The sequence below is a fragment of the Diabrotica virgifera genome, chromosome 7 (assembly GCF_917563875.1).
Source record: "Diabrotica virgifera virgifera chromosome 7, PGI_DIABVI_V3a".
NCBI lineage: Eukaryota > Metazoa > Arthropoda > Insecta > Coleoptera > Chrysomelidae > Diabrotica > Diabrotica virgifera.
The window spans coordinates 248,583,822-248,598,504 of NC_065449.1; the positions used below are offsets into that span (position 1 = coordinate 248,583,822).

Sequence of the window (14,683 nt, forward strand, 5' to 3'; positions counted from 1 at the left end):
AGCCCATTGTAAGTTTTAAAATTGACACACTGTATAAGTCAAGTAACTTGTGAAGCGATGATGAGTAATTTCATTTCGATTTGGAATTTGAGAAATAAAAACCAACTTTTCATTACCTACGCCTCTGTTCCTACTGGGTCTACAGACTTAGTATATATACTCTGGGCTAATTAGCAAAATTCATGGAAAAGTTATTTACCAGCAATTTTATTGCTGGAATCGAATTATAAGATCCTATATATTAATAATATAGGTATGCAAAGTCCGCAGATAGTGTGCTACTTTTTTTATAAACATAATGGCGCCGACAAATCGTATTTTTTTCAATTATTGCTCTATAACTCCGAAGCTCTATAACTCTATAACTCTATAACTTTACAACAAAAACACCCAAATAAAAATTCACCGCAATTAAATTCTGCATAGAGATATGTCTTTCACGATTTGCTCCGACGAAAATTTTCCTCGGAAAATACGGGTTTTCCTAACAAAAACTCTAATTTTCAAATAAAGTTTTAGGTAAGTAATTATTAATCAATAATTATATAACTTAGTGACATAAAAGCTTTCTTGGTATAGATTGTAGTTCCACAAGCCGGTGAAAATTAAACTAATATTTTAGCAACAATTCAATTGTTAATTAACAATTTACGATCTCAATAATAACCAAAATAATCATGATACATTGATCAAATTTCTAAAGCTTATAAAGATGAGATGCTTATTTAATATTTTATCGACAAAATATAAATTTTTCTTTTTTTGCATATTCATTAAATTTTGAAAAAAAAAATAGTTATAATACGCTGGTCTAATTAGTAAAGCACAAAGCAAGGTTATTTACCAGCAATTTTATTGCTGGAATCGAATTATAAGAACCTATATATTATTAATATAGGTATGCAAAGTCTCCAGATAGTGTGCTACTTTTTTTATAAACAAAATGGCGCCGACAAATCATATTTTTTCAATTATTGCTCTATAACTCCGAAGATTTTAAGTTTACATCAAAAACACTCAAATAAAAATTCACCCCAATTTAATTCTACATAGAGGCATGTTTTTCCCGATTTGCTCCGACAAAAATTTTCCTCGGAAAATTTGGGTTTTCCCAACAAAATCTCGAATTTTCAAATAAATTTTTTGGGCCAATAATTATTAATTAATAATTATATGGCTTGGTGAAATAAAAGCTTTCTTGGTATAGATTATAAATTCAGAAGCCGGTGAAAATGAAACGAATATTTTAGCAACAATTCAATTGCTAATTAACAATTTACAGTCGCAATAACAACCAAAATAATCATGAGACATTGATCAAACTTAGAAAGATTATAAAGGTGTGATGCCTATTTAATATTTTGTCAACAAAATATAAATTTTTTATTTTTTTGCATAATCTTTAAATGTTTAAAAAAAATTGTTATAAACAAATTAACATTTCTCAGAAATTGTTTATTATATTCTAATTTTAAAAAATACTTAAAATGCGTATTTCATAGGTCATGAAAATGAATACTTTAAAAAAAATTTCCAACCATTTGCAAAAAAATTATGAAACAGCAAAGTAAACATACGAATTCTCCGTTGTTTATAATTTGTTTTAATTGTTTCAAAGCTTAAAAGTGAGTCTATGGTACAATCTAATTACTCACAAAGAATGTCAAAAATTAGTGCAGTGGTTATATTTTAATCAAAGATTAAAAATACTTTTTTTGTAATTTTTGGCGCAAAAGTAGGCCTGATACAGAGTTGGAGCTAAAATGTTCACTCGAAGTGACTGACACGCAGCATATATTATTTATTAAAAGTGTACGTTGCGCGGCCGGTCGTCGCTCCGAGTGAAAATTTTAGCTACAGTACTGTATTATTCTACTTTCGCGCGTGTAAATTACAAAAAAATATATTTTTAATCTTTAATTAAAATATAACCATTAAACTGATAATCAATAGTTTTTTGTAAATAATTAGCTTGTACTTTAGACTCACTTCTACGCTTTGAAAGAATTAAAAAAAATTATAAACACCGTAGTAATCGTATGTTTACTTTGCTGTTTCATAACTTTTTTGCAAGTGGTTGCAAAAAAGTTTTAAAGCATTAATTTTCAAGATATTTGAAATGCGCATTTTATCTTTTTTTTTAAATTATAATATAATAAAAACTTTCTGAGAAACGTTAATTTGTTTATAACAATTTTTTTTAAACATTTAAAGATTATGCAAAAAAATAAAAAATTTATATTTTGTCGACAAAATGTTAAATATGCTATGTTAAATATGTTAAATCTTTATAAGATTTCAAAGTTTGATCAGTGTATTTTAATTATTTTGGTTATTATTGCGAACTTCCGGTTATACCGGAAGTTGATTGTAACTTCGTTTTTTTTTAATGGGACACCCTGTATATTTTTACATTTTTGGATTCTCCTCGATTTCTTCTTTCTTTAAATATAAGGTTTTGTAATATTATACAGAGTAGGTTAAAAGATAATTACGTTTTCTTATTAATTTCGTAGCAATATTCACACCATGTAGGCTTGTAGTAGTTTGACATAATAAACTCTATTTATCTTCAAATGATTTTTAATATAGTCTTCTATTGTTAACAATTATTAGTATAGCTAAATTTTTCGTTTTAGTGTACAGGGTTGGTCGAAACACGGAATGAGTATTTTTTGAGTTTTCTTAAATGGAACACCCTGTATTTTAGTATTGTAATGAAATGTTGTTTTATGGTACATTTTAATTACTTAAGCACTCCCTATACCTAACTGCTTTAATTTGTGAGTTATTGGTGATTCAAGCAAAACATTAATTGCAACACAAAATATGTGAAATTGTATTAGGTTGGCCGTGAAAATATTCAATCACAAATAATTTTTTGGAAATAAATACATATTAATTTAGACTGATACTTAAAATTGCCAATAATGGTTGAACTGTCAAAATACCATCGAAGTTAAGATTGTTGGTGCGATTAACAATTAAGCACAAACTAAAGCAGTTAGGTATAGGGAATGCTTAAGAAATAAAAAAGTACCATGAAATATCATTTCATTACAATACTAAAATATAGGGTGTTCCAGATATTTCTAATAGGCCCTTTATCTGCCTCACCCTATATTTTATGATATATTATGATAATTTATATTTAATGTTAATTAAAAACTTTTGATATACAATGTGTGTTTTTATTATTATCCCAACTATATTTTTATTATGTGAGTTTATTATCCCAACTGGAACCAGGGCTCGCTAATCTATCAGCACGCCACTGATTCAACCGCAGAAATTAAAGTCGAATAGAACAAGTCAGAGCTACCTTTGTAAAAATGAGAAACGTACTTTCCAGTCATAATCTTAGTATTGACCTTCGCGTTTGAATGACATATTGCTATATATTTTTTTCCTGTTCTACTGTATGTCGTGGAAGCGTGGACTCTAAGCGAGCCTATGCTTAAACGATTTGAAGCCTTTGAGCTGTGTGTATTGGGTATACAGACGGCTACCTACTAAGAATAAGCTGGGTCGGCAGAATTAGAAAAGAGGAGGTCCTTAGACGACTGAATCAAACAACACAAGTGTTCAATATAATAAAGAGATGCAAGCTGGAATACTTAGGTTTTCGGTTACATTATGAAACTCCCTGAAAAATATGAACCTTTACATTTGATCATTCAGGGAAAGATCATTCTACATAAGAAAGTCAAAGGAATGGCTGGACTAAGAACGCAAAATCTCACTGGTGCACTTCTGGATAGACACGGGGTTGCTATAACAGAGACCGATGTGAAAGAACGACGTTGGGCAGAATACATCGATGAACTGTTCGATGATGAAAGAGGGTACCTGGAACTCTGGAACATATAGAACTTACTTCAGGAGAAATAGGTCTAGATATTACAAAGGAAGAAATAATACATGCGTTAAAAACAATGAAGAACAGGAAAGCCCAGGACCTGACATGCTTCCTATAGACCTTTTAAAAATTATAGATGAGCAGCATATTGATGTTTTAATGGTACTCTTGAACAAAATTTATAGCTCAGGCACATTACCCAAAAAATGGTTGACGTCGATCTTTATTTGCCTCCCTAAAAAGAAAAACGCAAGAGAATGCGGCGACTACCGCACCATTAGTTTGATGTCCCATGTGCTAAAATTGCTACTGAAAGTCATCCATAACCAAATATATCATAAACTAGACATAGACATTAATGATACGCAGTTTGGGTTTCGCAAAGGCCAGGGAACTCGTGAAGCTCTTTTTTCACTTAACATACTTATACAAAGGTGCCTGGACGTCAATCAAGATATATATGCGTGTTTTGTTGACTATAATAAAGCATTCGACAAAGTACGACATGAACGATTAATGCATGTCCTGGAATCAAAGAAGTTGGACTACAATGACCTCAGGAATATATCGAATTTATACTATAAACAACGAGCAAAAGTACGTGTTAACGACCAGCTGTCAGAGGAAATTGAAATCAGACGTGGAGTGAGACAGGGATGCGTGTTGTCGCCAATTCTTTTTAATGCCTACTCGGAAGAGGTCTTGAAAACAGCTCTTGAGGGTGAAACAGCTACATAGAATAAAGGTAAATGGAGTTCCCATTAACAACATTAGATATGCGGATGACACTGTCATCTTAGCAGAAAATATTGGGGATCTTTAGAGGCTGGTGACCAGAATAGCAGAGTTTGGACAAGAATACGGGCTAACAATGAATGTCAAGAAGACAAAGTTTATGAGAATATCGAAAACTCAAAGAAATAACGAAAATCTCTTCATAAACGGATCCAATATCGAACGAGTCGACCAATATGCATACCTTGGAACAATGATCAACTCCACAGCAGATTACTTACAGGAAATCAAAATCAGAATAGAAAAGGCTAGAGTAAATTTTAACAAAATACTCTGCATAAGAGATTTGAAGTTGGAGCTAAGAGTTAGGTTGGCTAGGTGCTACGTTTTCTTGACTTTGTTTTATGGAATGGAAGCTTGGACCTTGAATGCTGCATCAATGAAAAAACTAGAATCATTCGAGCTGTGGGTGTACAGAAGAATTCTGAAAATATCGTGGACAGAACACGTCACAAACAATGAGGTTCTGAGAAAGATGAATAAAGAAATGGAAGTTTTAAATACAATCAAAACCAGAAAATTGGAATATCTCGGACATATTATTACACGTGGAGAGAGATACAGCTTGCTCCAATTGATTATGCAGGGAAAGATTCAAGGAAAGAGAAGCATAGGGAGACGGAGAATATCGTGGCTGCGCAACCTGATAGTGTGGTAAGGATGTACATCAAATGAACTTTTTAGAGCAGCCATCTCTAAAATACGAATAGCTATGATGATTGCCGACCTCCGCCGCGGAGATGGCACTTAAAGAAGAAGATTCAGGGAAAGATCCAAGGTAAACGTGGTCCTGGCAGTAGAACATCATGGCTAAAAAAGCTAAGAAAATTATACGGAAAATCGACTTCATCATTATTCAGAGCTGCATCAGGATAGCGAATAAGGTAGCTAGAACATGATATCTAACGATCGATAACGACCATGAAACTAGATGATGAAGTACTTTAAAACTCCTGGTTTCAACACATTTTTTAATCACCCTGTAGATTTGAACCACCCTCCGGTCTTCCGTTTCACACAATAAATTTCTAATAAGCCAACACTATCTTCCCTGAGATCACGTAATTTCTAATAGAAAAAAGACAGTAGACGTAATGAATGTGGAGACGTAATCAGTTCCTTTCTTAGAGAATCAGCCGAATTGTATTTTCACATCATGATTTGCCTTATTAATCGCTTCCTATTTGTACCATTCGCGAATGCATTAACTCACTCGCAAGTGACCTGATGGATAGTGAAAGGGGCAGATGTTCGTTCGATCATAATTACCAAGAAACTCAAGAAAGATATTATAGTCTATTCCAGCGTTCTTAACACATGCATCACCACATCATATTATACCGGATTTACACTCAGTCCTATTGGACAGGAAATTGGGCAGGGAAGTGGGCAGTGTGAGTGTGTAAATAGGTCACTCACGCTGCCACTGCTCATGCCGCTGCCATTGCACGGCGCTCCCCAAATTGTCGGTTTTTTCGAACGGAAGTCAAAGGAGAGGCAGCGCGAATGCGAGTGAGTATTCACATTAAGCCACTCTCGCTCACTTGTCGCCAGCATTTAAGTACCAAAGGAAGTGTTATGTTTCGTCGTTTTTAGAACAACTAAGTACTTACTTGCTTCTATTATTCTGTTTTAATGAAACGACCCTATTAAGCTACCCCTATGTTTTTAATAATTAAGCAGATTGCATATAATAAATAATTGAAATCGAAAGCCATCCAAGAAAAACGACCAATATTGATTTAGGGAACAAACAAACAAATTTAGGCGTTTTTGATTTCTTTTTAATCTTCTTCATGTGCCATCTTCTCTAAAATGGTCGGCAACCATCATGGCAATTCGCACTTACGATACCGCTGCTCTAAAGAGATCAGCAGAAGTGCAATTAAACCAAGCGCTCTAATTGTTTAACTAGGAGATGGGACTTCTTACTTCTTCCACGACTCCTGCCCTGTATTCTTCCTTGTATTTATTAATTGCAACAAGTTATAATCGCCCTCATGACATGTCCCAAATATTGCAGTTTTCAAACTTCCTTTGTATTCAAAACCTCTTTATCTTTTCCAATTATTCTCAACACCTCGACATTCGTGACTCTATCCACCCAACTTATTCTTAATCTTCTTCTTCTTCTTCTTCTGCGGCACTACAGCCCAAATTGAGCCTTGGCCTCCTTTATTTTTTGCCTCCACCCTTGCTTGTCTGTGGCTGCTCTTCTCCATACACGGACTCCTAAAAGGGCTTGTGCGTCGCTGTTTACTGTGTCTTCCCAGCACTTTCTTGGCTTTCCAACCGGTCTTTTTCCCTGCATTCTAGCATTTAGTGCTCTTTTTGGTAGCCTATCCTCTCCCATTCTTATCACATGTCCGGCCCATTGCAATCTTTGTATTCTAATGAAGTCTGAAAGGGGTGCTTCCTTATAAATTTGATAAAGTTTTTTGTTGTATCGACTTCTGAAGGTTCCCTCACAGGTCCTAGTATTCTCCTCAGTACTTTCCTTTCGAGAATGTGTCGAGTTTGTTTTTGGATGTTTCTTTCAGGACCAAGGCTTCACTGCCATAGCATGTTATTGGTCGAATTAAAGTTTTATAGATTCTCATCTTTGTATTTCGATGGATTCTTAATCTGTAGGCCCATAACTCAAAGGCTTCCAATCTGTCCGAAACATCTTTCCTTAATGTCCAAACCTCCAATCCATAAAATAATGCGGAGAACATGTAGCATCTCAGAAGTCTTATCTTTAAAAAAATTGTAATGTCCCTGCTACACAATACCTTTTTCAGTTTGGTGAAATCATTTCTTACCTGTACTATTCTTGCTTTAATATTTTCTGTGTCCTGTGTCTGTGTAAATCCCAAAAAACGAAAATATTATCAAATGGGGAAACATATTTAGAAGGGAAACAAATAGAAGAAGTAAAAGATTTCTGTTATTTGGGCAGTCTGGTAAACACAGCAGGAGGCACAGAAAAGGACATAACACAAATAATAAGCTTGGTACAAAACGCTTTCAACTCTTTACGCAAGATATGGGCCTCGACAAACATCAGCAGAAGAACAAATCTACGATTATTTGAAACTAATGTAAAGTATGTCCTGTTATATGGAGCAGAAACATGGAAACAACATAAACAATTCTTTCAGAAAATACAATCCTTCATTAACAGGTGCCTACGTATTATACTGAGAATATTTTGACCAAACAAAATCACTAATGACGAATTGTGGAGAATAACAAATGAAGAAAGGATAGAACATACAATAAAAGAACGGAAATGGAAGTGGATAGGACACACATTACGAAAACCAGCAACAAATATTGCTAGACAAGCTCTACATTACAACGCTCAAGGCAAAAGAAGAAAAGGTAGACCATCTTATACGTGGAAAAGAATAATAGAGAAAGAACTCAAAGAAAATAATTTAACATGGAACGATGCAAAAAAGAAAGCAAAAACCAGAAGAGAATGGAGAAAACTAGTAAACAAAATTGGACGGAACTCAACAGATGATGCGTGGGACTAGCAACCTCACCATCATTCCTCATGCTACTTGAAACACCGCAAGGTGCCCTTTGCTCCACTTAGAGATGTATGATTATGATTATGATTATTTTCATTAATTATTGTACCCAGATATTCATATTTTTCAACTTTTTTAATTTTTTCTCCATGTACCTACTGTTATGCTTTCTTGGCGCTGTTGGACTTTTGTAATAACCAAAAATTATGCCTTTTTTGTGTTTAGGAACAATTCGTTTTCTTCGCTGGCTTCTACCACCCTTTCAACTATTTTTTTTGTAAATCCCCAAAAAAAAGTTATGTTAAGTTAAATGTAAAAAAATTGCATAGTTTATTCATTTCGTGATTAAGTTCTAGAACGTTGAAATATACTATATTTTGGATTTATCTGTACAATATAACACTGGTTTATGGTGGTGATTGTTTCACTTTCTGCATCCATTCGCGATGTACATAGGTTTAATCTACGACATAAGATTTAACCTAATCATATAGAACTTATTATTGAGATTAAAAGAAAAATTTTCTCATTTTGATTATTTTCTATGTTTCTATGTTCTATTTCTTCTTCCTATTTCTTATTCCTTTTTTATTCTAGGCGAATCTTCTGTTTCAACTTCATCCAGATACATCAATCTTCAGATTATCGCAAGAGTAGCAGAAGAATTGAAGAAAGTTGTCATGACTAAAGAATATTCACAATTGGACTAAAATATGCAGTGTCGAAAATGACAACAATATATATTTTTTTATTTGTTTTCAAATTTATGAATTATAGTTTAAACTGACTGTAATCCGTAGATAGTTTCTAACACTATGAATAATCTAAAAAATTACATTCAGGATAAGAAGTTTTGCATTTTTAATGGGTATAAACAAATATGATAGATAGTACAATCATAGATATTAATGATGTACGTCAAAAACAGATAATTAATAATTTCACCACATATTTTGTCTGAGTATTTCCCTTGTCATTGATGTTTTAATACCTAATAAATATTTTTTTAGATTATAAAAAATATTTGGTTTTATGTGTTGGCTGTTTTATAAACTGCTCTCAAAAGTTAGGGATATCATTAGAAAGTTTTGAATATAAATTATTTTCAGATATATGGCTCTGAGAGGCTTTTTTCAGTGCGTCACAGTTTTTTTATTTCTTTCTAACGCATTAAGTTGGAAGTGACAGAAAAAAGGCACGTCGGTGATTATACTCATTTATAACATTATTTCTAGTTGTTGATAGATGGCGCTATAATAAAAAATGATTTACATATTATCTATATATCTACGACTATAATCTATAGATACAATTTACACGACTATACAAATCAAAGAACATAACTTTTTATAAATGCAAGAAACACGATTAATTTGATTTTTTACCAAATTGCAATCATATTATAATAAATAATTGTTTTCCGATTATAGCGCCATCTATCAACAACAGAATAAATGTTATAAATGTGTAAAATCACAGGTGTACCCTTTTTCTGTCACTTGTGAGGCACTGAAGAAAGCTTTTGAGAAGCACCATACCCTATAATTATTATTGATTCTGTTAGGTTTTTTGTATTATTCTCGTCTTAGCTCTTCCTAGCAACAGTATTAGTTAGTTTCACAAGGAGACGGAACCTAGATAATACCTGGATGTCCACTCCTTGTGCAGAAAAAGATGCGAATGAAGGCAAACATGTAGGAGTAATACTAGATAAGTGACTTACATGGAACGCTCATCTGGAAAGAATATCCAAGAAAGCAAAGATTTCCCTTTGGACATATCGTAAGATATAGTCCGTCCGCTATAACTTTTTCCATGCGGTCATTTTCAATCAAATTAAGTCAAAACAGAAAGTGAAACGTACACCGATGTGTGTAGTAGATAGATAGATTTATTTAACTACTTTACAAAAAAAAAATTGTTTGTAGCAAGTCAAAATTACAAAGTCAAAATAAGGAATATAAAAATTACAAGGTATATAAAATCACAAGGTATATAAAACAGAAATATAAAACGCAACTTATAAATATGTATCACAAACAAGAATATAGATTAACAAAAAATATTTTGTGTCACGGTAAGCATTTCAGTAGATGTTCTGCAATGAGTCATATATTCTTCCGAGCAATAAAAGCAATGTTTCAACAGATACCTTTTTATTACTTTTTTGAAACTGTTACAGCTTAGCTGTTTAATATTTTTTGGTAAAATATTGTAGTAGTTATAATTAAGACAATTTTTATCTGAAAGACGCAATCTAGAGCGATTTGTTCGTAAATAGTGAGAGTATCGCGTATTGTGAACGTGAACATCAGACTGCTTTGTTAAATGGGACCTTTTTCTGTGAATTTCAGTCAGAACTTGATATATCAACAGAGTAGGTAGCGGCATAATTTTTAATTTGATGAAGAGAGGTCGGCAATGTTCCAGATAACTAACCCCTGCTAAAATCCGGATAGCTTTCTTTTGCATCCTGAAAATTTGAAGAGCATTTGTTGAATTGCCCCATAAGATTAATCCATAGCTTAGGTGTGAGTGAAATAAAGAAAAATATGTCACCTTCAATGTCTCAAAGCTGACAACCCTTGCTAGTTGACGAATAAGAAACAATGAACTAGACAGCTTCGCCTTTACTTGTGAAATATGAGCCGACCAGTTCAATCGATTGTCTATGGTTATTCCTAATAGTTTAGCAGTGTCTTTGTCATCTGGATCGCCATGTAAACCACTTGCAGATATAATCAAGTCCTGCGTTTTTTCAGTATTGAGTTTTAGTTTGTTCGCAGCAAACCATGTGCTAGATTTATCAGAGACTTCCTCGTAAGCCATTTTTAAATCCTCATTTTTATTACCTGATATTATGTATGTCGTATCATCCGCAAATTGTACTGATTTGTACGGAGATATGAAATGAGGCAAATCGTTGACATATATAATGAATAAAAGAGGTCCCAAGACCGAACCTTGTGGGACTCCATGTTTTACGGGTCGAAAATCGGAGAGATAACCTTTAGACACTACAGCCTGGTGTCTACCACATAGGTACGAAGAGATAAGCTTAAGAGGGATACCTCTGATTCCATAATAGTTTAATTTGTGGAGCAAAATGTCATGTGAAACGCAGTCAAAAGCCTTCGACAAATCGCAGAGAGAAATTGCTATGCGATTGCCACGTTCAAGCCCCTCAATCACCTCGCTCACAATATTATATACCGCGTTTGTAGTAGAACGAGCACTTCTGAATCCATATTGCGAGTTGCTAAAATAACTTTTAGACTCAAAATAAGAATATAATTGTTGTTTGATCACCTTTTCAATCACTTTCCCGAATGTAGAAACAATGCTTATGGGTCTGTAATTGTCAGCTTTCGAGGAATCACCTTTTTTATAGATAGGTAGTACCTTTGAGTACTTTAGTGCTTCTGGAAATACTCCAGTTGATAAAATTAAGTTAATAAGATGAGTGAAAGGTGTTAAAACTATTTGGTAAGTTTCTTTTAAAATTTTGCTATTTATTTCGTGAACGTCCTTACAATTGGAATTATTAAGAGATTTAATTATTTGAGAGATCTCATCTTCCACAACGGGTCGGAAACAAAAGGACTTACTCGGGGAAGGATAGTTTCTGTAACTGAAGAGGATATCGTTATTAATAGTGGGAAGGGATGTAATTATATTCTCTGCGATTGTAATAAAAAATTGATTTATTTCGTCTGGAGATAGATCTGGTTGTACCGAACTGGATCTTGTATTGCCTCTTTCGAAGTTTAATATTTTCCAGCAGTCTCTAGGTTTATTATTGGAGTTAGTAATAAAACCAGAGTAAGCCGACTTTTTAGCATTTTGTAACTGCCGATTATATTCATATTTTTGTTGTTTATATAGTTTGAAAATATCGGGATCCTTAGTGACATCTGCAATGTGTTTAATGAGAGAAAGATTAGATCTGTAAGACCTTAATTCGTCATTAAACCATTGCACGGGTGTTATTTTAGCAGTTTGTCGTACTTTTTTTAATGGAAAAAACTTTAATATTAAGTTGTTATAAGTTTCAGTTAAAAAGAACATCAAGACATCGGGATCGTTATTGGTGTCATAGAAAAAGTCCATCTTTGTACTAGCTAGTGCATATTTAAGCTTCTGCAAACCAGAAGAAGTAATAGACCGTTGAAATGATTGATTAGTGTCAACAACTTTAAGATCAGAATCAATAGATATAAATTGTGCTCGATGGTCAGAGAAACAAGGTTCAAATACGCCCACCCTGTAGATATTTTCAGAAAAGTTAGTCATAATGTTATCGATGCAACTACTGGATTGAGATGTGATTCTAGTATAATCGTTTATCGTTATTTCTAGACCAAAAGACATTAACAGATTTTGAATATCATAAGAAGATTCAGATTTAATTTTAAAATTTATATTAAAATCCCCAAGTATAATCAGTTTGTCTGCTTTGTTAAGTAAGAATGCTATAACATTCTCAAAATTCACCAAGAACAAGTCACAGTCACCATTACCTGATCTGTATACAGTTAAAATATTGGTTCTCATTGAAGGTATATAAATTGCACAAAACTCTGAAGTTTGCTCTACGTTATATTCATTTAGATTAAGAGAAGAATACATAAGATTTTCTTTTACATAAATTGCAACGCCACCTTGCTTCTTTTCAACCCTACAGAAAAAGTTAGCTAGTGAAAAGCCGGAGATGTTAATTAATTTTAGATTTTCTTCAGTTTGCCAGTGCTCTGAAAAACATATGACGTCATAGAACTTTTTATCCGCAAGAAAAGCATTGATCATATCGACTTTATTTGATATACACTGTAAATTGACATGAAACATGCTTACCGTGCCTTGTTGAATTAGGTTATTTTGAAAATTTGATGGAGGGTTAACGGTCGTTTCTTCATCCTTCATTTTATTTGAGTATGTGTTGGACGCTTCATAAAAAACCTGCTTACATAAGAGCCTACGGGCCATAGTTTTGGGTCCATCGCTAAACCAAAATGTTGTTCAAAAATTGAGACTTTAAAGGATGAATATATGTTGGGATGCTTAGCCGTTAAGGACGTACATATCACTTCTGGAAAGTGTTTTTCTAACATCTTCTTAAGATTATCTGCCGTTGTATGCTGGTTTACCCTAGTAACATGAAGATGACTAAATTTTGGGACACCACTGATTTCAGAGTTTTCATTATTGCCAATAACAATAGGTCCATTCCTTCTTTTATACCTAACAGTTTTCCATTCTTGCCCATTATTATTTGGAACTGGAACCGAATTTTTACTCTCAGTATTTATCAAATTCTCATCGTTTGTTAAATTAATGATATCTGAACATTTTGCCTCCGTTTGTATTCTTAAAATATCAGCTGATAATTGTTTATTATTTTCGATTAAGGAAACAACTTGTTTATTTTTATTGGTACTATTTTTAAATAGAGTTTTTGTTGGGGAACTCCTTTCTTTATCAACAACAAGACTTTCATTTACAGCAACATTTTTTGCGGGTGTAGTGTTTTCGTTTTTTGGATATATTTTACTGCTAGACTGTTTCGGTCGTTCAAAATTTGGGTCTCTGTTTGAATGGTTGATTGAATTCGTATTTTGTTTTGTAGATGGCGACTGATCAGCTATTTGCATATATTTAAATAAATCTAGTTGTTCCTTCAATAAATTTATCGTAATTTGTTGATTTGATATTATTGTTTCATTCTGATTAATAATTTTCTTTAAGTACCTTATTTCAGTTTGTCTCGGATCCTCATCGTCAGCCTCACTATCCAAGGTTTTGTTTGGTGGATCACTTAACCTCACACTCTCCTCACAGCATATAACTGTCTCATCATCGATATATTTGATCGATTTTAGTTGCTTCAGGCAGCCACTATGGGATAACGTTCCACAATTCGCACATAATAGACCACTTTGTGCAACTTTATAACACTTTTTACAACACTTAACTTCCGAGTCGTAAACACGACCGTTCTTCTGAGGCGCCATGTTTCTCTCTCTAGTATATAGTATACAGTATACAAAATGTATATACACATCTACGTTCGTTTTAATTTATGTTGTGACTTAATTTGATTGAAAATGAATCGTGACGCATGGGAAAAGTTACAGCGGACGGACTATACAGTGGAAATTCATGTAGTATCGAACCCAAACAGATGTGTTGACTATAACTGACTGTAGTCAGACCTATGATTACGTATGGCGCACTACTATGATGGTCTAAATGCCAACAAAAGACCACCACAGAGAAACTAGATGCTTTAACGAAAATCATGCTTAACCATAACCCAAATGGCTTCACGGGTGTCATACATATATCGATGGAGAAGACGGAGAAGGAGGCGAAGATAGGAGCATACAGAAGGCGTATAAGATGCCACGAAGCAGGCCAAAGTTTAACAGGATCAAAACTAAAGACATAATAAAAAAATAATAATGTGTGTGTACTTTGTACGCACGTAAGAAGTTATACTTCTATTGTA

At 33.4% G+C, this 14,683-nt stretch overlaps 1 protein-coding gene across 1 annotated transcript in view; it reads right to left on the bottom strand.

Moving 5' to 3' along the window:
* LOC126888726 (uncharacterized) overlaps positions 1-14,186 on the bottom strand; it is a 45,076-nt gene extending 30,890 nt beyond the window's left edge. Inside the window, exons 1-2 of the mRNA XM_050657121.1 lie at positions 13,924-14,186; positions 11,578-13,177 (exon numbers count right to left, since the gene is read on the bottom strand). Of these exons, the coding sequence (XP_050513078.1) occupies positions 11,578-13,177; positions 13,924-14,186 (1,863 nt within the window). The remainder of the gene's footprint in view (positions 1-11,577; positions 13,178-13,923) is intronic.
* Positions 14,187-14,683: the final 497 nt, after the last annotated feature.